We start from the raw sequence: 23,867 nt of genomic DNA, 5'->3' as shown, positions 1-23,867 counted from the left end.
CTTTAATATGTTCCGTTCACAAAGGTATTTATATTTTAGCCAAATATTAAGCTTTGTGCCAGATAAAAGAATCTCATGCAGAATTTAGCAACAGGGAAGAAATCAGAGAAAACGTGAGGAGAGAGTATCTTCTCAGCAGTCTTGAAATCCTACCTGTGGCTCGCCATGCTCACTTCATAGTATTTCTTTTTTTTCTTAAAAGTAATATAGACTATTGCTTTCCTAGAAGCTCTGGTGGTTAAAACATTTGGCTGCTAACCAAAAAGTTGTCGGTTTGAACCCACAAGCCACTCCATGAGAGAAAGATGAGGCAGTCCACTTCTGTAAAGATTTACAGCTTTGGAAACCTGATGGGGCAGTTCTACCCTTCAGGGTTGCTGTAGGTCAGAATCCACTCAATAGCAGTGGATTTGGGTTTGGTGATTGCTTTCCATGTGAATTTGTGAAACATACCCTTATTTTCTTCGGCTATCTTATGAAAGGTTCTTATCATAAACTTTAGAGGAAATATTTTATCTCATTCAACTTCATATTCATCTTACACTCAATTTACTGCTTGGAAGAATTTAGGTCCTCAATTAATATTAGTTAAATATTGCTAATTATTATACAATTATGTTGTTTTTGTTGTTGTTATGTGCCCTCAAGTGGGACCCAACTCATAGCGACACCTCCTTGTGTTTCCGAGGCATTATCACTACAGAAGTAGATTGTCCAACCTTCCTTCTGAGGAGTGGCTGGTGGGTTTGAGCCACCCTTCTGGTTAGCAGTCAAGTGCCTTAGGCACTATGCTAACAGAGCTCCTATTACACAATTATACTACTCTATAACTCATGCAGTGAATGTTATTTCCCAATGTCAACTAGTAAGAGAGCACACTAGCATGCTTTTTTTCTGAGTTAAAGGTAGTATTTTGCAAAGATTTTGCATACTTTTCATAAAACAACAACAATAATTTTTAACAGGCACCAATTTATTGAGCATCTAATATGTGGCAGATCTTATTTATTTCTTGTAAATTTGCTTCAGTATAGGTTTTGTTATTCTCTCCATATACATACACACCCCACAAACCTACACACATAGTTTCATATATGAGAAAACCAAGGATCAGAGAGACTTACAACCTGCCTGTGAAGATATAATTGACGAAGACACAATTCAAAACAGTCTACCTCACTGCAATGACTGTGCTTTCCTCACTTTTACCTTACTTAACTTTTCAGTTGAATCTACATTTATAGTTTTCATTTTTAAATGTCTGATTTCTTCCCCAGTTACCACAAAATGGTTACATACATAAAATATTTGACCTGACCATGTTAACTCAATGCATTCTGCTCGCCCTCTGAAGCTTATTAACTGCAGCTTCAGCCATGTTTAAATGGAGCAATAAAGGACATTAGAACCAAGAGCTGTCTCGGTCAGTGGTCTGAACAGCATACTGGTATTCTATTAGCTTATTTGGATCAGTTCAGATAACTTTTTGGTTTCTATGTACAAATCATAGTTCTCAATACAGACTGCTGTGAAAAGCACTATTTTTCTTTTTTTTTTTTTTGTTCATAACTTTCATATTCTCTATCCAATCTACAGGATCTCTGGTGGTATAGTGCCTAAAGCATTTGACTGCTAATCAGAAGGCTGGCAGTTCAAACCCACCAGCCACTCCTCGGAAGGAAGACTCGGCAATCTACTTCCGTAGAGATACTGCCTCGGAAACCCAAGGAGGGGTCACTGTGAGTTGGATCTGACTCAAGGGCAATGAGTTTGGCTTTTTTTTTTTTTTTTCTTAAATCCAGTCTACAAAGACAATTTCTGGCAATAACTCTTTAAATTAAAACTATGTTTTATATTTTTCCTCTCTTGGGAGGTTTTAAAATCTCCTCTGACAGTCCTAGGTGATCAGATATTTAGTGGCCACATACTCTCCCAATGACAGCAAAAGGAAGAAATTGATTTTGTAACAGATATTCACAGAAATCAAATCCAGGATTCACTTTTGTTTTTTAAAAAAAGGAGAATGAACCCACTGACTACCAAAGTGGTTTGGTGGCCACTTTTACATTCCAAAAATATCTAAATAACTTTCCCAGATTAATTTAGTGTTAAATTTCAGGAAATAGACTAATTATGTAGTTAAACAGAGATCTTTACACAAACAAGCACCATGTTTACTATATACCAACTCATTCAAATCAATGACAGACATAGATTATAAGAACTAAAATCCAATTTGAGTACACTAGCACTCACCATTTGCCTATTCCCCATCCAATGACAGTAAACATCCTATTGGAATCTGCTCCAAAAACAAAGGCTTTACCAACCTAATGTCAAGGTAAACAGGTAGTAAATACCTATTTAATACTACTAATCAGTGGTATCATTTGCATTCTTTAGGGTCTAAACACAACTCAATGTTGGCATTTTTTCCTTTGAAAGAAACCTTCAAAATGACATCATGATAATATAGTTCTTTAATTTATCTTTTCAAACATAGTTTAGGAGGTGCTTGTTTCACACTAACAAAGTTTCTTACCATAAGCCATTTGAATTAAAGAGAATAAAGACTAATTCTATTGTTCAGGAGAAAACCAAAAGTTTCTATATTATAAGTTTAAATGTCACACCTGAAAATTAAAAGGTACATAAAGTTAAGAGCATAAAATACTTCTACTATGTAAACTATACACAGAACAAAAGTAAAGAAAATGTATTTCCAGCACCAGACATGTTAATTAGGAACATAGGTCTTTCATGAAAGGGATATTGTAAGTTGTAATAGCTGTTGACATACCTTAAGTTCTCTGAAGAAAATACTACTCCTGGCCCACTCAACAATGGAGAAGAGGGTTTGATCGGCCATTTTGCACATAAGCCCAAATGTGCTCAGCTTTTCATGCTTGCTTCGGTTAGCTTGCTCTTGCTGTAGATAGGCCATGATTTTGGCCTGGACTTGAGGCTCATCTGGCTCACACTTCAAAAGTTCCAGTATCAGATGTGGGATGCTTGCTGGGGAGCTTGTCTGATAACTATCCATGTAGGAATAGCCCATTATGGACTCGGGCGAGCTGGTATAGGGGTCTGGGTATTCAGATTTGATGGCCCGGCTAGGAAAGTGGCCATATGTTTGGTAACCTTGCAGGCTGCCATGAGGTGGCATTGTCATGCTAATCGGGGATGTTACAAAGGGACTTCTGTCATAGTCTGTAGGAGGCAAGGCAGCATGGTTCAGAGGTAGGCCTTTGGAGGCAGAGTGGATGTTCTGAATTGCAGAGGAGATGGTCAGATCAGAGGGCATTGCTTGGATCACCTGAGACATGGCTTCTAGCTTAAGTCCATTGGCTCGGATGAGGGCTTTTTTCTGTTGCTTCAGGGCCCTGTCTCTCTTATACATCGGCCCAAACTTATTCCTTCCTCCGCGCATTCGGTCAGCTCTTACCGCTGTTAGGAGTAAAAAGGAAATAAGGGTATAAATAGGATCCAAATTATTAGCATTCTCCAGATCAAAACACTCTTCAAAAATGTTGAAAACTGACAAGAAGTGGTATGTGTGTGGTTGTTTTAATTACAATAGCCCACAAAGATTTAAAAAAAAAAAAAAAAAAGTCATGTCCTTTTTATTTATGAATTTTTTCCTGCAAGCGTATTTTGTCATCAAAAAAAATATTTTGGATAAGTAGGAACATATTAACCCTTTGGTTAAAGAGATTTCATAATTTTTGCTACACAGATTAGATTCTTTGTATAGCTAAAAAAGAGTACCAGTTTTGCGACTAAGAAAGAGGATTTCTATTATCAGTTATCTTGTGATTTTCTTTATGGAAACCCAAACGGCTGAGGAGAAAATATATCTAATAATGCATTCCTGGATTAAACTGTGGCTCTTTTCCCTTAGGACATCTTCCTCCCTCAAAGCCATTTTGGCTACTTTGTTGCAAAAGGGTAAGGTACATGCTCTTCCTGAAAAATCATTTTCACCTGGACTTGACGAGTGTGCAAGGCGTAACCACCAGTTATTGCTTTTAATTTAAGCAGAACTGGACATAATTAAAGCAAATTCATTTCAGAAGCTGTCAAGAGAGTCTTCTGCTACACTGGTGTGTGGAGTCAGAGGCCATGCCTCTAAGTTAGTTCATAGTTCTCTCCAAACCCTTAGTGGCCAATGGCAATTAGACAGACACAGTGACTTCTGACAGCTTGTGACATGTTGAAATTGCTGGAGGTTAAGTTTTGGAGCTTTTTATCTTAGGATTAGTACAGCATTAAAAATTTATTGTGAATGCTAGGTATCCAGAATATTGTACAAGACCATAAAGAGTTTTTTCATCTGGATGGTAATTTATTGAATATTCAATTGTTTTTCATATCACCATTAAAGAAGTATGAGTATGCACCATAAGTGACTTACAATTATGAAAACAAATTTTTGAAGGTAAAGAAAGGCAATCTTTTTCCCTTTGTAAAATATATATATGTGTGTATATGTTTATGTGTGTGTGTGTGTGTGTGTGTGTCTACCAAACAAAATCAAAGCCTTTAGGTTTTAACCACACTTCCATCATTTTAATCTCACACAATAGGTCACATCCATCCACCACAGTAGTTCACCATGTGGAAAATAATAAAGTGATTGATAATAAGGAAATTAATAAGCATCAATTACTTCCTTTCTTGATCTCTTCTTAAAAGCAATACTGACTTAACAGTCCTCATGGTAAACAAAGTGGCTAGTATCTATTTGGAAGAATCTGTAGATTCATTTGAATTTGTTTGACTATTTCTATCAACTCTGAGTTCCATATAACAAAAAGAAACAAAAATAGCCTGTGCCTCACTGATCAAATTAAATGCACTCTTAGATCTGGCACCATAAGTGGTGTGTATCCTTTGTTATTCCTTTACTTGCAGTATATTTAATCTGTGGAAAGTCAGTAGGTCAGAGGCTGGAAAACAGCAACACACCATAATAGTCCAGGAACTACAAATTATTTACAGCAGTCACACATTAACTTTACTGCCTGCCAATCTATACATGGTAAAGACAGATTCTGCTCTTTCAACATAAAGTTTAGCATAGCTTTTGAGGAACCACTCACTTGTTCTTGTCAGACCATTTCTACCAGCTTGATTTAATAGTTCATTATTTTTCATGTTTCCTGCTTCACAAATTTATTTTGCAGATTCAGTCATTATCTTTGAAAGAGGAGGGTGGGATGTGCTTCCCTACACTATCAAAACTGATATTCTACATGAAAAACTCCTTTTCACAATTAAAGGCTTTAACCCTTGCTCAAGAATCATGAAATTGATATTAACAATTTTCACAAGTATTACATCTATTTAAAAAAAAAAAAAGATTGAATTCAAACTTTACTAGACTACCTTGATTTGAAAATGTAAAGTTTATTTTAACTTCTGTGTTTTTGCACACCAATTTTATTTGTTCTCAATTGATTTACTGTAGCCTTGCTTTCAGCTGATCTGACCTTTTTAGTGTCAAATGCATCTGCTAAACTAAACAAAAGTGAGGGAGCACAACTTAGATATTTAAAATTTTTCACCTGGTAGATTTTACCAGAGTTTAAATGAGATTAATTCTGTAGACAAAATAAAAAGACAATGTATCTTACATTATTGTCAATAGTGTTTTAAAACTGGGAAAATAATGTTATCCTATTAGAAGCATAATGTTTTCTAAAGCCCATGTCCTTGGGGAGCTTTAATAGGTGGTAGTCTTTAGAAGAATCTTACCTTCTAGTTTCATTCCAACACTTAGACATTTTTGAAATCGACAATAAGGGCAACGCTTTCTCTGTGTTTTGTCAATTTGGCAGTTCTGGTTTTCTATACATGTGTATCTTTTATTATTTTGGACTGTTCGCTTAAAAAAACCCTATAAGACAGAGAAAATAGTGAGATGTAATACAAATTTAAGACCAAGCTCTTCCATTGTTTCATTTTAAGGAAATCACCAGCAAATCCTTTCATGGCACCATCTGAGCCCCTGTGTGGTCCTGTGGTATATTTTACATTCAGCAAGATCAACCCTCCAAAACAGTGCCAGGCCATAGTGGAGATTTTTCTGGCATCAGAGTTATATTCCTGAAGAATGACATCAAATCTTGGGGCGATATGGCTACACCCCATTTCATCCCAAGAGCCCAAGAAAAATACCCTCTATATTGACCAGGGACTTTTTTTTTTTTTTTTTTTTTTAAATCCATTTTCTGATTAACCTTCACATACCAGTTAGAGATACCCAGGGAGATTTGCATTGTTTTCAAGGAGTCTGATACAATTTCAGTTACAAATCATTGCAAAATGCCAGTGGAAAAACAAATAGCAAAACACTTCAGATCTTTTACAAATGTTCAACACTGGATAGTTAAAAGCAAAAGGATTTAAAGAGTAAAACGGGGAAATGCTCAGAATTCCTATTGGAATACATTCAAATATGAAAAGTCTGTAAAAATAAAAAAAAAAAGGTGAAACTAATTGAAAAAGAAACCATGTATTGCAGAGAGCTGAATTTCAGCACATAAAGTATACTTTCCTTATATTTCATTCAATATAATTAATCAAATGTGAAATTTGTAGCTTTATAATATAATAGCTTTACCAGGATAGTGCTTTTTTTTTTTTTTTTGTCTATCCTACCAGCCATAAAGATAAACCATTTTATTTTGTTATGCAGAATGAAGGGTTTTCCCTGGCAATGACTTAAGTAACTGAACTGAGTGTTCTACTTATAAAATATTTTAAAACAGCCAGTATTTAATATATTGGGAATATAAAGGCCTGAGATAAATTTATAAAGTATAATTAATATGATTTGTGATAATATAATACATTTTACATACAAAACACTTCCATTTAAATAGATCACATAATACATTTATGAACACAGATCTGATTTCTTGTTTCTTGTGATCTAAATTTCAAGAAATCTTTAAAAAGTATTTTTGGAATAAATCAGGATGAAATCATGCAGTTGGAATTTAGACTTTTATGTCTGTAGATAAAAAAAATGTTTAGATTTGCTGCACAGAATAATGGGAAGTTAAAATGTATTTGGGAAATACTTTGTCATGTTCCCTCTCAAGAACAACGGTGCTTTAAATATATATAAGTCAAGCAAAATCAATATTTAGGACTGTTAGGAATGGAAGGCTTTCTACAGCTACATCACTTTACTACAGTAAAATACTTTAAACCCATGAGACTGGCAAAGTTTTCTAAACAGCATAAATTTCTTTGCCTTTTGAACTAAATCAGACACATATTTCTAAGAATCATCTCTCACCTCATTTTTTAATTGAGTCTAAAAATGACAGCCTAAATTCACATTGAAGAAGGGGGGAAAAAAGCAATCCATGGTTTATTTTGGCTTTGGACATTATATTTTTCAGGTAGGAACATGTGAGCAAACCTTGCAGCTTTCACAGGTGAGAAGCCCATAATGGTACCCAGACACTTTATCTCCACACACTGGACAGAGTTCTTCAAGATCTTCATCATAGGAGTAATTCACCATTTTAAACTGAGACACTGAAACAAGAAGAGAAATGTATACACACATCCAATTAATTTACTACATAGGTTTTAATCCTGCAATGAAAAGCATTTTGGTGATTGGTGGGCAAATATCACCAGGTAAAATATAAAATAAAAATAATTTTTACCCGGGTGGTACTGAAGAGAACTATTTTTACACAGTGAAAGTAAAACATCTTTTGGCATCAGTGAGCATGCACTTCATATATATATATATTTTTTTAATTTAAAAATAATTCCAACTTCTTTTGTTAAAATTTTAAACTGACCACAGTTGAACACAAGTTTCATAACTCTGCAAAGCAACAAATCAAAATAGAAACATGAATTGCATAAAGTAACAATTTAAATTTTCTCTCCAACCGCTGTAAAGTTCCAAAATGTCACTTTTGCCTAAGTTGGGGGGGGACGACAAGAACACACATTACAACCCCTCCCCTTAAACTTGAAGTAAGTTTATTGCAAGTACACCTCGTTTATAAAGATAGCAACACGGATGGCAAACATTGTTCGGTAAAGAAACTGAAGCCCCAGAAACCTGCTTTTCAGCAGCAGCCCCACTTTAAGAACAGCCTGCAGCTCCCAACGTTCAGATTTGTTAGATTAACTGAAACACTCAGTTCCGTATTGACAGGACTCCTGTTCTGGATACCTTCATCTCCTCACATATGAAAATCTGTGAAAATAAAAAGAAGGAAAAAGGGAGGACGCCCGGGCGAAATAAAACAGAGGAGGAAAAGATACACACGAGAGTTTGGTTTCGTCGCAAAGTATTGAAGTCCTGTAATGAACTTCACATGTTTCCGATCATCACTGGAAAATATAAACACCTCGAGATCGCCTTGTTAAAGTTAAACAGAAATCAGGTCGCGACAACACACGGCTCACAGCAGGGATCGGGTAACCGACTGCTTCGGGATGCTGCCAGGAGAAGGCGTCTTCTCAACTAAAAGATGGATAACTACGCACAGGAAGGTCAGGTCAGGAGTCCCCAGGAATTACCTGCTCCGGCCCCTCCCTGAGACTCCGTGTCCAAGTCTCCGAGCGCGGGGCGCGGGTGAGTGGGCGCAGCGGATGCAGAAGGCGAGGGACCGGTCCGCTCAGCTCCCCTGAGCCCGCACCCCTCCCGGGCACCCTCTCGCAAATCCCCTCGGAGCACCCGGTTCTCGCCCCTTGCTCAACCTTAGACTGCAAAACCGAGCGCAGACACCGAGCCGAGTTTGTTTTAAGTTAATCAGTGGCATTTGCAGGGGGCGGGGCGCGGGGGATGGGGAACCGAGGGCCAGGCAGAAGTTTCCTCTGATTTGTTTACTAAAAAAGGAAAGAGAGAAAGATCCCCCACCCCACCACTAACGTACCCGGTCACTTTATCACCATAGTGGCCTCCTAGCCATTGACTAGTTCTTTTTCAAAATAGGTTTTTCTTTACTGATTCTTAGGGATTCCGGAAAGGGCCGTCGGGGGCTCACTTGCAGGACTTGACTGCTGAGGGCAGAATGCAAACCAGCCGAGTTGAAACGTCCCTTCCTGAGACACTGAGATTAAACCCGAGTGACTTAAAGTTTGGGGGAATCCCGGGGAAGGAGGTTCCGGCCGACGCAGCCTCTTTCGCTGGGCGAAATAGGAAATAAAGGGATGTTGAGCGCAATCCTTCTGGCAGTGCCAGCCTGGATTCCAGCCCTAAGAGGCCCGCGCTCTGGTTTGGGAACCTGGGGCCTTAGGGAAGACTAAGAGTACAAGAAGTTTGCTTATAGCGCCATTTCTCCTAAAAGTTGTGACTAATGTCTAGAGTCATGTTTTAGGGGTAGGAAAAAAGTGGGCTTTTCCAAGGGTGTTCTTTTCGACTTCTCGTTTCCCCCAACAAAGTAAAGTCTAACTTTGCCCTTCAGAGGACCAGAGAGGCAACCGCTAACGGGGGGAGGGGGTACTCAATGCACACCTCGGAGATCTCACTTCGGAAAGCCCGGGGCTAAGGCTAGGGCTAGGGCCCTTCTTGGAAAATCCAAAGACTGAAGAGCAGTGAGGAAACAGAGGCCACTGTGCTAGGCCAGGATATCTTTCAGAGTTTCCCAGGTGCCCTGGTATAGCCGAGCTAGGCGTTTGGGAGCGTTTGGAGAACTGAGTCCATCCAGGCGAAGAAGTACCCGCGCACTACTAGTCTTCATCTACAGGTAGAAAAGAGGACAGCAGACCAATGGAAATCAAAATCCGTAGAGCGGCGCGCGAAGTTCCCCCTGAATTGGACTCGGTGCGCTGTTCCGGGACCCAGTGCTCTTTCTGGGATGTCCCCACGAGTAGACAGACGCGTCTGCAGGCAGCGATAAGGCCATGAGGGCTAGGAACGGGGTCTCTGTCCCAGCGTTCCTCTCTACCAGGAGGAAAGGCTAGGAGGAAGGCGTGTCAGGCGCTGGTGGCGCTGCTTTCGAACCCCAGGCTGAGAGAGCGGCGGGTAGCCGCTCAGTCCTCGGCACGGGGGAGAGCTAACACTCTGCTCTGAGCGGTAGGTCCAGTCACGTACTCCCCTCGCGAACTTCACAAAGAAAACATTACGATTTTATTTTCCTACCCCCCCCCCAATTAAACTCTTATTTCTGCCTCCCGTGCTTCTTGCTCCATTATCTCCCTGAGCTTCTTTTCCCGAGTCTGCGCTGGAACGAGAAGCAGAAACTTTCCTTTCCGACCCAGGAATCGCCCCGACTGCATCTGGCATTGCAAAGATTAGGCCCTCTGAAGAGAGCACGGCTCCCTCGAGCCACTTCCCCGGCGCTCCCATTTCGCGGAATTCAGTTTCGGGCGGAAACCTCTCTTTGGACCAACCAGCTTCCCCTTGCAGCCGGCCGGGAGACACACAAGTTAGTTTACAAGTTAGTCTTAGGGGACTCAGCCCCAGGAGACTTCCACAGCTCTCTCCCGAAACTTAGAGAGACCCCGGGAACACTGAGCGGATAACTGATGCCACAAGCACGACGCACCCTCCCACCACCCCCCTTAGCTTCTACCTTGGAGCCGCGTCAAGCTCCCAGGCCAGAGCGCCCCGAACGCGCCGCCTACCCCTCATGGCCGCGTGCACCAGCCCTGAACTCTGCTCTCAACACCTCCCCGGCCCTTTCAAGTTCGCTCAAGGGGATGGCAGGAAGCGTTCTAGGATCACAGGCCCGCCTGTCCGCACATCCTGCGCACTGGAAGGGGCGAGGATGGAAGAGCACCGGTGACTTTTCCTAGCATTGTTCCCTCCCCGGCCCAGGGCAACTGCGATAAACTTCTGAAGGGATTAATACACGCCAGACAAGAGTTCCTATTTTGGAATGCGGTGAAAACATAGCCAGCAGGATTTGTTTTCTTGTTAGCAATCAAGAGCTGCAAAACAAATGGGATTTCCACATTCTCAGCTCTTACATTGATGAAGGGGCATTAAACTAACCGCTGTGCCCCACCTCCAGGGCAATGAGCAGTATCCACGTAGGGGAAAAGGGACTTTGATTCCTTTCAGTTGCCCAAATTCGAGTCAGTGTCCGCTTGGGCTTTAGGGAGTGGCCACATCCATTCTAATACCGCTAAAATAAGCCTTTCGGGAGACGCCTTCTCTTTCTGGAGTTGACTGTCCTAGGTAGGGTGCTCTAGCTCCACACAAAAGCATTGATTAAAGTTCCCACCGATTCCAAGGACTGAGAATCCGCTCAGGTTTCCAGTGAGACATTCCATTTCTTAGAATGCTCTTATCATTTCAAAGTACCTTTAGCCTGAAGCTGCCTGGCTCCGGTTGCCATAGAGTTCGAAGCCTCTCTCTGCTTAATTAGAAGCTGCCAATTAGGCATTGCTTGAAAACCTCCGCCCCGCATTGTTCAAGAGCCATAAACTTTTATGCCTGCATCTGGGGAGGGGTCCGGACGCCTGCGCGCAGCCCCGCAGCCGGCTGGCTCCGAGAGCCTAGCACAACCACCCTAGTGCGAGTGCCAGGAAAGAGAGTGAAGCCCGCAGGGCGAGCCCGGGGGAGCGGAAGCCGCCGGAGCCTGTGCGCAGCGCTAAGCCTCCTTACCTTGCATGTTTTCCGGCATCTGCCCCTGTTCCCCATGCGATCGAGCCAGTCCCAGGGCTTCCGTCTCCACTTTGGGCAGCATGACAAGGCGGCAGCGGTTGGGGACGGGGGGTCCGTGTCTGTCTGGAAGCCCAGCACCTGGACACGGGCAGCAGAGATTCAACTCCGGCGAAAAGAAGGAAGGGGGCAACCGGGGTGCCCGCTCACCCACCCACTCGCCGGCGCGCGCCTCCGCCTCCTCCCGGGCTGCTAGTCAGGATCCCTGGCCCGTCCTGTCTCGCAGCTCCGGAGCAGTCCCCGAGCAGCGAGGAGGAGATCCGGGCTCCGAGACCAGGCGGAGAAGACTGAGTCGAGGAGCCCTGGCTCTGCTCCGCAAGGGCGGAGGCCGCGGTGGTGGCGAGGGCACAGTTACCCTGGGCGCGGACCGGTGCACCGGGGAGCTCCAGGCGGGCAGCTGAGGCGGCCGCGGGGCTGCTGCTACCGCCGCGGCCGGTGCCGCAGCCGCAGCTCCCGGACGGCTTGGGCGACTCCTTCCCCTCCCTCCTCCCGCCCTCTGGCTCAGGATCGACAGGGGTCTCTCTCTCTCTCTTCCTCTCTCCTCACTTCTCTCTCCCCTCCTCTCTCCTTGCCTCTCCGCCCCTTCCCCTTGTCTCTCTGCCTCCCTCTGGTTCACTGCTAGTGTGGAGTTGTGAAGTTCCAACCTCCCTCTCCTGCCTCTTTTACTACTCTCGCGCGTCCGAGAGCAGCCCTTTCCAGCCCGGAGGGTGACGGTGCTGGGAAGGAAAGGGGGAAGACGAGGAGGAGAAGGGAGGTAAGTAGGGCCGGGGGTAGGGGGAGGCTGAGGTGGGGGATGGGGTGGTTGGGATGAGGGGTTAAGACAGTGAATCCGGACGTGGGTTCCGGACTCGGGTGGGACTCCAGCCTCCAGCCAATGAGGATGAGGCGCTCGCCTGGATCCCCACTCCTGCCCCAACCTCTTCACCCCGCCTTAACCCCTTCCCACCCCACCCTGGCCTGGGGCTGGGGGTGTAAATGCCGCTGGGTCTCATGGCTAGTGAGAAGCGACCTCTGTCTGATCGCGGCGGCTAAAGCTTAGCCAGGGCGGTGATTTCCGAGAGCTGAGGGCAAAAGAAGGATGGGGTGTGTGTTGAGTTAGGGGCTGGAGGGGGAAATAAACACCTATTTAAACTACTGAAAGGAGAAAAAGGATGTTTTCATGGACATCCATGGACACTCTTCTCTAAGGCAGAGCTGATGCTCTGTCAAGGGTCCCCAGGCTTCATTGCCTCTCTGCATTCAGTTCTCCTAGAGGCCTCGCATTGAGACCTGGCCACCCCTGGCGGACCTGAGCGCCGAGGCCGCCCCAAGGGGACCACCAAATCTTGAGGACCAGAGTCAAAAGTTCATTCATTTGCTCAAAGCAGCTACCTGTTTTCCCACTCTCTCTGTTTTCTCTCACTTCGAAACTTGTTGTTGTTGTTGTTATGTGCCGTCGAGTCGGACCCGACTCATAGCGACCCCTCCTTGGGTTTCCGAGGCAGTATCACTACGGAAGTAGGATTGCCCAACCTTCCTTCCGAGGAGTGGCTGGTGGGTTTGAACCGCCAGCCGTCTGGTTAGCAGGCAAGTGTCTTAGCCACTATGCTACCAGAGCTCCCTTGAGCCCAAGATAATCTTGGTGACAACTTCCTAGGTTTAGTGAACTGTGTTTCTGTGGAATACAAATATAGCCTGGGTTTTTCTTTTTCATTCTGGTGTCTATCTGGTGGGATGGATCCACAGCAGGCCCGGAGGCCCAGCATTGGAAAAATTAAAAAAAAAAAAAAAAAGTTTTAAAGAACCATCTGTTATGCAAGCTCTTCCCAAACCAGCCCAGTCACATCCTCAGAGTTTTCAGATCTCATCTCAACAAGATGAAAACATTCTTTCTAGCCTCTTGACTGCATGCGAAATGCCTCTATTCAGGTTTGGCTGTGCAATCGGGTAATTGTCAGAGTCCATCCACAAGGGGGTGGATTTGAATTTCCAAAGATCAGAATTTATTCTATTTGAATAGCATAGAAATTACACATTCAAAGTGCCCTGTCCAATATTGATGAATTGAAAAGTATCCCAATCATTGCCATGTATCATCTATAATTTCATATTAAATAGGCTGTTCATCATCCACCACTACCTGGCAATTCAGCCACCTTCTCTGATTTGTCATTTTGCTCTTCGAATGAAGTAGATTGAGAATCTAACTTATTTAAACTTTAAGTAGTAGTTTAGGATTTCATGATACATTCAAACTGAAGTGGATCTGTCCTTTAGTCTGTGTAAGAAGAGGGCAGTTGCCAGAATTAGTGACCCTTAAGATAATTCAGATTTTCATGAAGACACCGAGTATTACTATCAATACATTTTTCAGTATTACTAGTTTTAAATTAGTAATTAAGAATATACATGTTCTTTACGTGGTTCTGATAGGGCGACAGTCTCAGGGCTCAAACCAATTCTTACTATGCTTTGCTTGTGAACTAAAGTGAACTTTGAAAGCTGGTTTATTACAAAGCTTTAACTTAAATATGACTGTTTCAGAGAGCATGTGCAGCACCTTCCCAAACACCAGGCTGGCAGCAGTGGGGAACTCTAGGTCTTTAGAGGCAATTTCCCAGACTCAAGCTGGGAAGGAAGGTCTTCAGTTGGAGTAGGAGACAAAGGTTAGGGGAATTGAAAAAAAGTAGAAGGGGGCCCTAACAGGATCTTGTAATACCAACCCCACCCCACCCCCCAGAAAAAAAAAAAAAAAAAACCTGCAATGGCTTGAGGCAAACTTTCTGGTCAGGCTCAGAAAGGTGGTTTCAGTGCCAGAAGGAGGTGCATGGGCCATACTCGCACCCCACAGTCCAGGCCAATCTGCCCTCCCCACCAAACCCTCTACCCAAAATCGCTGATTGTGGCAAAGAACCAGCTGGCATTCATTTATCTCCCCACAGGTAGACTTAGAAAGGAACATCCTCAAGAAATAGGTGGGAGGGGACAGGAGCTGAGGAGGAGTCTGTTAAATCCTCAGTGGTATCACAGATGGAGGCTCCAAGGCTTTTAGCTCTGCTTTTGAAGGTTTAAGCTAAACTGATCCCTTTGCTTAGTTAGCAGTGAGCCAACAGGGCACCAAAAGGGCAGAGGGTCTCAAGGAGAGAGAAAGTGTCCTTTTCGGAGAGCCAAGGGAACTCCTCTCCTGGATGTCCAACTTGGGTGCTCCAGGCCTTCAGGTCCCTAAAGCCATACCTATTACGTGTCCGCTCAAGGGGCCTCGAAGCACAGATATACGATGGATGAGGCCGTATCTACCCCTGGAGTCGGTTCTTATCAGAGACCCGAAGGCACGCTCACTCTTCTCCAAGTCGCTCCACAAGTTTAGGTGCACAGAGAGGCCCCAGCCCCGGACTTGACACAGAGGGAGGGGAAGCGGTACCAGGCCTAAGACAACGGGCTCATTACTGTCCTCCAAGTGTACCCTTTCCACGCCCTCTGAACTTCTCACTTGTTCCCAAGGCGCGTTCTGGTTCCTTGACCCTTCAATCACGCCAGGCAGCGTTCCCCACTGGAGCCGGTGACTAGCCGACTCTGTGACCTGGGATGTGGCTGTGGGTCCCCCGGAACGCCTTCTCGGCAGCCAAGCTGGAGGAGGGGTGTCCTAGTGCCCGGCACCTCTAGTCTGTTGTCTCGTGATAGTTCTGGATTGCGAGGACCGCAGCGTGAGGCAGGACAGCCAAGTGGACGGGAGAAGGGGTGGCAGTTGGGATGCAAGTAGATGAAACAGGACCTCTGAGGTCTGAATACTGATGGTCGTGGTGGTCTGGACTGACACGACTGCCTGGAGCGGAAGGAGCTTCCGCCTTCGGGCAGATGCGTCCCATCCTCTGCGGGATCTTACCATCTTACCAACTGCCACTCTGCCTTTTGCTGGAAGCACACTTAAGAATCCATCCCCAGACTTACTGCTAAGGGAAATGTAACTGGTGGCCTGGACCCGAGACCGGAACCGGAGGGACTGGAGAAGAGATCGCCACAGCTTCAGCAACCATACATGCACATTCTAAATATTCCCCCTCCATCGCCTCTGCCAACTTCTGGCAAACTTCTCTTCCCTTTCCCCACTTTCCCTATGCTTTCTCCTTCCGGCCGGCGAGACTTGTCTCCAGGGCTCGCCCTTCCCGGCTCTGACTTTGTCTTAAAGTGTTGATTGACGGTTGCAATTACAAAGGATGATGGCTTGGGGAGGCTCCCGCAGCCTTGATGAGCTGGAGAAGCGCAGTCCTGGCATATTTTATCCAGGCTCAGCGTTACGGGGCCTTGCGCCTCATTCACCCGGCGGGCTCGAGCTGAGGAGCTTTCGCACTCCCCAACAGCGAGCAGTAACTGCCTTGCTCTCTCCCCCACCCTACCCTCTCCACCTTTCTGCAGTGCCGCCCAGCGTTTCAGTGGGCAAGTCCGGAACAGCCTGTCCTTGATCTGCTCTGAGAAGTGTCGGTTGGTCCCGCCCGCTTTAAGTGTGGGCAGCAAAGGGATAAAATGTCAAGATTTTCAGAAGCGGTTCAGATTTCGTGGGCTCGACCAGGACTGGTCCAAAAAGACCTGAGAGGCGAACTTTTTGCCCACGCGCCTTGGTGGAGAAGCCTGGATGGACCCACTAACCCACACACGAAATTTGCAAACTTTCATCCTTGGAAACAATTTCTAAGGTCTCCTCCTCAGTTGCTACTTTGGTGTTTTAAAGAGACCAGAGTAATTACTTTTTTCTTTCCCACGTACCTGTTTTTATCAGCCCCGAGACAAAGCTAGTTTTTAGTTTGTTTTTAACAAGTCTCCACAACCAGTCCAGGATAGCCCGAGAGGGAAGAGAAGCAAATTTATTTATCAGTCTACAGAGGCTCGGCTTCTCCCTTATATTCCCCCCCCCCTCCCACACGAAAAGCCCATCCGTAGCGTTTTCTCCGAAAATTAAGTTTTGCTAGGTCTCCAGATTTCCGCTGCTGTGCTCTAGGGGACGGCCTATTCCCTCCGGCTCCTCACCTCCCTCGCCGGGGCAGCGAGTGCTTTGTTTCAGAATAAAGGGTTAGATTTCAATACAGCCGTGTAAATTACCGACGAGCATCGTATTGGCTGAAACTTTGAAAAAAACAAACTTTAGTGAGAAGTTGTGCCACAGGGGAAAAAAAAAAAAAAAAAACCTTTATACTGCAAGTGTAAATAACTATTTAAGACATCAACAATAACCACTACCACCACTAGTGAAAACCTGCTGCCGTTGGAGACTTTCTGCTCCGGAAAGGCTGACTGTTAGGAGCAACCCGCAAATGGCGATTGATTCACAATCTCTATGTGAATGTATTAATATATCATGGCACCGTCTTTACTGGAGAGGAAACTTAAAGTTGAAATAATTATCCAGATAATCTCCCATCGCTGCCCTGAAGGAAAGGGGTGGTGTTTTCTTTCTTTTTTTTTTTTTTTTTTGAGATTTTGCTTAGATTATCAGAATCTGTGGTTCTTTGCGTTAAAGGGCTCTGAGGAATTTCTTGACTTCGTTGTTTTCTGTGGCGTGTTATCCCAACCCGGGGTTCAGGCGCTTCTTGTCTCGGTAAACTTAGAGGGTGCTATTCGGAAGAACCAGGAGACCTGGTCTTGAGAAAACAGGAGCTGGGCTGGGGGGAAAAAGAAAAGAAAAGAAAAAAAAAGTCTCTAGCTGGTGGTTCAATCTAATCTATCTCTTCCTCTCTGTGATTGAAATGGAGATGTGAGTGAGCTCCAGCTGAAAACTGTGAGGACTCCACTCTCCGAACCACACCTGCCCATCCTCGGAAGGAACCTGAATTTTGCGTGAAGTTGTCAATGACAATCCTGGTGCTAGCAGGCCACCAAGCGCTGAGTGAAACTTGCTCAACACTTAAAATTCCGTCTTTCTCCCTCCCCAGCCTCCGTTTCAACCAGGTCTAGAATCTAACTCTTTAGCACTAGCTTGTTCTAGACTTCCATTCAACTGCGTATGACCAGAGTGGAAGTGTCTTGAGGGAAGGAGGTAACTTTTCACTCAGCTTTAGAATTCTTTGACTCTCGCAGCGGGGATACGGACCCAAGGGAGACTCCTCTCTCAAAGCCCCTTTGCTAGGGATTTCTTGTTCTTAAAACCAATGAGCGCCGGGTCCCGCAGAGATCGAGACTTCGAGCAATTTATGTCCTTCTTGGTCAGCAAAGAAATTGGAGTTTGAAAAGGCGGTACTTGCAGTGGTATCCTGGCCCGCTAGCGTGGGGCGCGGAAGTAGGGAAGCTTCCGTGTTAGGGTCCCTGCAGTTGTAGGAGTTATGCAGTCCTGCGGACGTCAGCTCCTCATCCAACCTGAAGGCAACTTTTGCGATTAGCAGATGGTGCCCAGCGTTACCCAGGGTTTGGGACAAGCAATTCGCTTCCCTCCAGAGTTTTATGTTGGAAATTGTGAGAAGTTGCTTCGGGGACCAGGCGGCGTGTTCTGGGTAATTTTTCTTTCCAATCCTCTAGAGACCACTGCAGGAGTGGATTTCCCGCCCCGGGGTGGGGGCGGAGGGGGTTGCGGCAAGCAAATGCTCCAGCGTCCAGATTCTGAGCAAGGAATCCAGAACACTGAAAAATGTTAGCGCTGGGCGTGTAACCAGTTTATTTTACTTCAAGATACACACCCGGTGCTTAAAAAAAAAAAAAAAAAAAGCCTAAACTTTTTCCCCATCTCCTCCCTCCATAGGGCGGAGCAGCGGTATGCTTGTTTCTTATGGGAAAAAAGAGTCATTTTCCTCTGGTCACTCATTTTGAGTGATTTCCCTGCCCTCCCCTTACCCACCAACCCTGTAACTAGTGGCTACTGTGAATTTCGTCCCTGTTTTCTCTCCCTCTGTTGGTAGCCTTGTTTTTTTTCCAGTTACCACTGTACACTACACAACCGCAAGCTAAACTTCGTCCAAACTCCAAAGCTTTCTTCCAAAAAACTCTAGAGTAGGCGACTAGAAAGAAGTGCCTTCCCACCTCAGGAGGCTCTGATCTCATTTCTCCCAGATGTTGTCTCCACCCCTGCTCCCCATACACCATTCCCCACCCTGCCCTTATGAATTCTACAGGGGTCTTAGTCTCATGTCCACAGGAATGTAAAGAGCCATTTACAAATTCTTAAGCATGAAATGCCCTTCGGAAGGGAGTCTGAACAGACCAACATTGTTTTAATGATAATTCCATTATGCCAACGAAGACAAGAAGTTTCTACCCTGAGGTAAAAGAGTGGATTTCAATATCATACTTTTGGGTGGGTTTTTTTTTTTTTTTTTTTTTTAAACTCATTACCTGACAAGTTGAGTGATCTTGGGTAAATCACTTGGCCTTTCTGATTCTGGTTTTCCATCAGTATACTGAGGTTAACAAAGTAAATTTTAGAGTTGAATGAGAAACACTAAAACCAAAGTACCTGACTGGTACTCACTAAAAAGAAAGAAGAAAGGGTCTTCTTTGTCTTTCTTTCCCCCTAACTTCACCCAAAGTTATTTTTCTGTGAGGAATACAACTACAAAAGGATTCACCATTCTCAGGCCACTTAAAATAATGTATCCTTCCCATAGGAAATGTTTTCTAAGTTGCCTGTTTTGCAGTGTGTTACATAGTCCTAAGGGACAATCATATTACCCTTAGACAAAACTGCTCAGTGAATTGCTCATGGTCATCTGTATTTAGGTTATTTGGAGTTTAATAGTTAAGTATGGTCTTTTCTTACTTATCAATCACACAAAACCACACATAACAGAACATCCCCCCCCAAAAAAAAAAACTAACTAACAAAAAAGCCAGCCTTTATTAATTTGTCTGGTCAATTTCAGACCACATAGTTTTCCTAGGCATAATCTGTCAAACTCACACTGGTCATATTTCAGCTCTTTTCCAAAGCCTCTACAGTGCTCACAAACTCCTGGAGGTTTTTGAAACTAACAGGATTTTAGAAAAGTTGTCCTTCCAATAATGTGGAGAGTGAGAAAGTACAACTCAAAGAAGTTGCTTTATCCTAAGCTAGGTTCTGGGCCTGGGAACACAGTAGTCTGATTCTTGTCCTTCCTGGAGCATCTCTGGAAGTGACTGGAGGAAGCAGAACCAGAGGCCTTCTGTAGCTCAGCTCATGTTCAAGGCTGAATCCAAGATAACCCTAGACATTGTGTCTGGGTGGACAGGTCAAGTAAAGGAGAAAAGCATTACCAAGCCTCTGTCCTCCCTTCCCCCATAAATCTTCCTTGGTTTATTAAGGGAGGTCTTAATGAACCCTTAACCCCAGTCACAGCTGTGGAGTCAGGCCAGTACTGGATTGGAGATGGGTTAGAGCAGGGAAGGAGAAAAGGCACCAGAATTTAGCTTCCTGGAATTGACTGGTAACAAGAAGTAGGACACAGACTTGGGTGACTGGCATTCTAAAGTACAATGCAATTAAGCTAGCTAGAAGTTAGAGTCACATAATGGGCTACCTCACTTTCCACTACTTTAAGACAGCCTTTTAGATACAGAGCTAGTTAAAGGTTATCATTGGAATAAAACCAGACACCAAGAGAGTTAAGGGGACCAGACAGCAAACCTTACATCACAGTTTCAATACAGAGCTTGTATTGTGCATTATACACCTCTAATTATGAAGACATATTTCTGTAGGTAATGCACAATATTACAAAGGAAGTTCATAGTATATTCTTTACGTGCACTTTGAAGTATTAGTGTAAATTTAATTACAGATCAAAGCATAATGTTGGGCATATTACAATGGGTCAATAAATGTTCCATGACATGCTTCTACCACCCAGATTTGGCTCTTTTGTTTATATGGACAAAAAAACCAAAAACAAATAAAAACCGAACTCACTGCCATCGAATTGATTCAGACTCACAGCAACCCCCCTTTGGGTTTCTGAGGCTGTAAATCTTTCTGGAAGTAGGTTGCCTGGTCTTCCTTCAGCAGAGTGGCTGGTGGGTTTGAACCAACAACCTTTTGGTTGGCAGTCAAATGCCTTAGGCACTACATCACCAGAACTCCTTCAGATAGACAAGGACCTTATAATTAACTTTTAAAAAGTGTCTGTCAAATTAGCACTGCAGATCATTCAGTACAATCACCTCATTTAGAAAAAAAGTAAAAACCCAGGCCAGAATCCAAGAATCTTTCCAGTGCCCCAGAGCTAGTTAATTTAAAAGAACAATCTGGTTATGGAGTCTGCTGTTCTTCCATCATACTGAGTGATGTTCTTGCAGATAGGCAGGAAGAACAACTTTATCTTAATTTTACTTCTGTGTATGACACACAACTTTTGTGTAAACACCAATGTAAGTAGAAGAAAATGTCATGTCCAGATAGGACCCTTGGAGACAGCCTTTGAAATAAAGGGCCATGCATACCTTGGTACTACCGAATTTGTGTGATGTTGAAAAAGCCTGACTGATTTCTACAAATCCTGGAGGCAATATTACCAACCACTCCCACTCCCATCCCCACATGCAATTTGCCACCTCAAAGCTACCCCAGGGCCTCAGACACTCTCTGCAGTTGCATCTGGGTGTTCTCTGTGGACCTGCAACGGCCAGTGCCAGAAAGACCTCAATCCAACACGCAACACTCATTCACGCATGGAGTCGGCCCTTTCAATCTAACCTAATCTGATGACTCCGCATTGCCCGCTCTTCCCTCAGCCCTTTGGGTGGTTTAATCCAGCCAAGAACCACTAGAATGACCCTCAGCACTTCTTGGAAGCTACGTCATGAAGAGATGGCGCGCCTGTGCCTGCAACAGCCTTCAAGTCCCTGAGATGTTGCACTTGTAGGTTGTAATAGCTGGGGAGGCAACAGGGCTACTCATTAGAAGAGAAGCTAACCTTAGCTTGTTTGTACATAGGTGGCTGCGCACAAGGTCTGGAAAGAGATCTCTTTGAACGAAAAATTGACTGGAATTTTGTCTTCCCTTAATCGGACGTCCGGAAGTGCCAGGATGGGTATGGGATGTTAGGGTAAGATCTCTGCAGTCCGGTGAGAAACTATGGATTGTCTTTGAGTTGTGATCGCCAGCGGCCATTCCCAGACTAGAGAGGTGTTCCGCGGGCCCCGGCCTTATGCCAAAGGGCCAGTATCGGACCAGCGCTGCTGGTTATATTACGCACAGTACAGGCCCGCCTCTGTCCCAACAGAGCTAGTGCGGTGTGAATGCGGGGTGTGGTTGGCGAGAACACAACTCTGTCGCGGATTAGAAAAAAAAAAAAAGTGCAAATTGTCTCCTCCGTACTTTACTCTCTTTAGTTCACCTTCTAGCCCCAACCCCAATCTCTACCCTTTGAAACACAGTTCAAGAACATCTCTCCGAGCCTAGAGTTCGGAACCGCGGTCTCGAGTAATTCCTTCCTCTCAGCTTGGGGTCCTGGGGGGGCGGGGAATACCACCGGATCCACGTGTGTGGTCTCCAGACTCAGCTGCCCTCTTTATTCGCGGCCCCCAGCCGGCACCCCGCGCTGCTGCAGCTCGGGCGGTAGCCGGGGATCGCAGCACGAGGGAACGAGTTGATGAGCGCGCTTTCCCGGGGCGCGCGCTGCCCGCGTCCCTGCTCGAGCGCGCTCTTGCAGCGAGCCCCGGGCGCAGAGCCCGGCAAACACCAAGCGTCCTGCGTGGCTGCTAGGACTCCTAGCTAACGCACAGCGGCGGTTTTGCCAGGAGTAGAGTTTGAAATCGTGTTGTGTTTCTCCTCCCGCTTCTTTGTTGTGCCAATATTTTCTTTTATCTGCAAAGGCATTGATTCTCTGTTGCACTCTGCATGCCTTTCCCGTGTTTTCCTTTTTGTAAGTACAGAACGTTTTTCTTGTAACTATTTCCTCAACTGATACACTTTAGGGTGTGGTTGGCCCATAAAAAAGAGCAATCACTGCATTTAGTGGCGTCAACTGGCTACTAAGGGGGAAGAGAGAAAAAACCCCAGCCTTGATTTTCCTTCTTGTTACTACGGAACTCAGAGTTTGTAACAGGCCCCTAGAAACTCAGAGGTAGGGTGAGGTGCGGGTGGAAATTCCAACTAAGAAGGTACTACAAGAAAAAGTATAAGTTCTTCAGAAACTAGGGGAAAAGGAATAAAGGGCATGATTGCCAACAGACTGCTAATTACAGACAATTGGCAATCACTTCCTCTTAGTCCTTTCCATTTAGATTAATTGATTGTGTTCTTGCTGTACAATCAGCCATTTGTGATTTCATTTTTTGTCCTATCTTTTTTTTTAAAAGAAAAAAGTTATTTCTGTTTATGAAACAAGATATATTTATTATTTTGAAAAACAGACTGGAACTCTTCATTTCTAATCCTTAACTAATGGTGGTCTGATGGCTTTCTGCCTTCCCCCACCCCCCGTAATTGTATATCTTCCAGAAAAGGAAAATAAAAGATTTTCTACAGTATTTGCAATGAATGAGACGCCAGTACGGTGATGTGGCAGAACTTGAAACTTCACAAATACTTGAAAGCTATCTGTTAAAGTTTGATCAAGGATCACTCAATATGATTAACTTCAAATCTCTAATTTTGGTCAAATCTTGATTTATTAAAGTTGCCAGAAAATGTTAAAAATAAATTGATATGTGATGCATTATTATCTGACTCTATTAGGCTAACAGAATGATATCTGAAAACACTGGATACAATGAATAATATTCATATGAAATATCCATTTGCTTTTTTTTGAACTGCAAGAAAGATGTGTGGTATATAAACATGGGCTTATCATATTCTTTTAATAAGCACAATAAGAAAAGCAGTGACTTATAATAAAAATTCTATGAATGAGATTAAGTTACACATATTAATGTAGTAGCAGAGTAATAGATGATAGAGCAGCTTCCACTTACCAATAGGTGTAAGTCCGTGCTTTGCAGATTCTTGTAAATCCCTGGTATCAGAATTAGAAGACATTCTTAGTGAAATTATAAGCAGTCCTTCGGTTTTCAGCAGAAATCATTGAGGATAAGAAAAAAAGACAGCTTGTCAAATTTTGTAGCCTTGGAGAGGACGCATCAGACTATAGTGACCTTTAGTGAAAGTTAAGAAAAAGTGAAATAAAATAACTCTAAGAATTCAGAAAGTTACAAGCAAGTCTTTCCCTAGACTCTACTTTTTCATGCTGTAAACCATGTATCCAGTTTCATGATGGTTTCTAATCAGAAGAATGGGAACTTTTGATAGGCTTGGATTGATCACATGACTCTATGCAGG

General features: G+C 44.1%; 1 protein-coding gene across 1 annotated transcript in view; it reads right to left on the bottom strand.

Moving 5' to 3' along the window:
- Nucleotides 1-23,567, bottom strand: part of NR5A2 (nuclear receptor subfamily 5 group A member 2) — a 207,977-nt gene extending 184,410 nt beyond the window's left edge. The window contains exons 1-5 of the mRNA XM_007941092.2: nt 23,504-23,567; nt 11,597-11,734; nt 7,436-7,554; nt 5,758-5,899; nt 2,801-3,447 (exon numbers count right to left, since the gene is read on the bottom strand). Coding sequence (XP_007939283.1) covers nt 2,801-3,447; nt 5,758-5,899; nt 7,436-7,554; nt 11,597-11,734; nt 23,504-23,567 — 1,110 coding nt within the window. The remainder of the gene's footprint in view (nt 1-2,800; nt 3,448-5,757; nt 5,900-7,435; nt 7,555-11,596; nt 11,735-23,503) is intronic.
- Nucleotides 23,568-23,867: the final 300 nt, after the last annotated feature.

Source organism: Orycteropus afer, unplaced genomic scaffold, assembly GCF_000298275.1.
Source record: "Orycteropus afer afer isolate SDZICR_OR568_19922 unplaced genomic scaffold, OryAfe1.0 scaffold00075, whole genome shotgun sequence".
Classification (NCBI taxonomy): domain Eukaryota; kingdom Metazoa; phylum Chordata; class Mammalia; order Tubulidentata; family Orycteropodidae; genus Orycteropus; species Orycteropus afer.
Note: the sequence above shows the minus strand (reverse complement) of the source record. Positions and strands in the feature narration are given on the sequence as shown.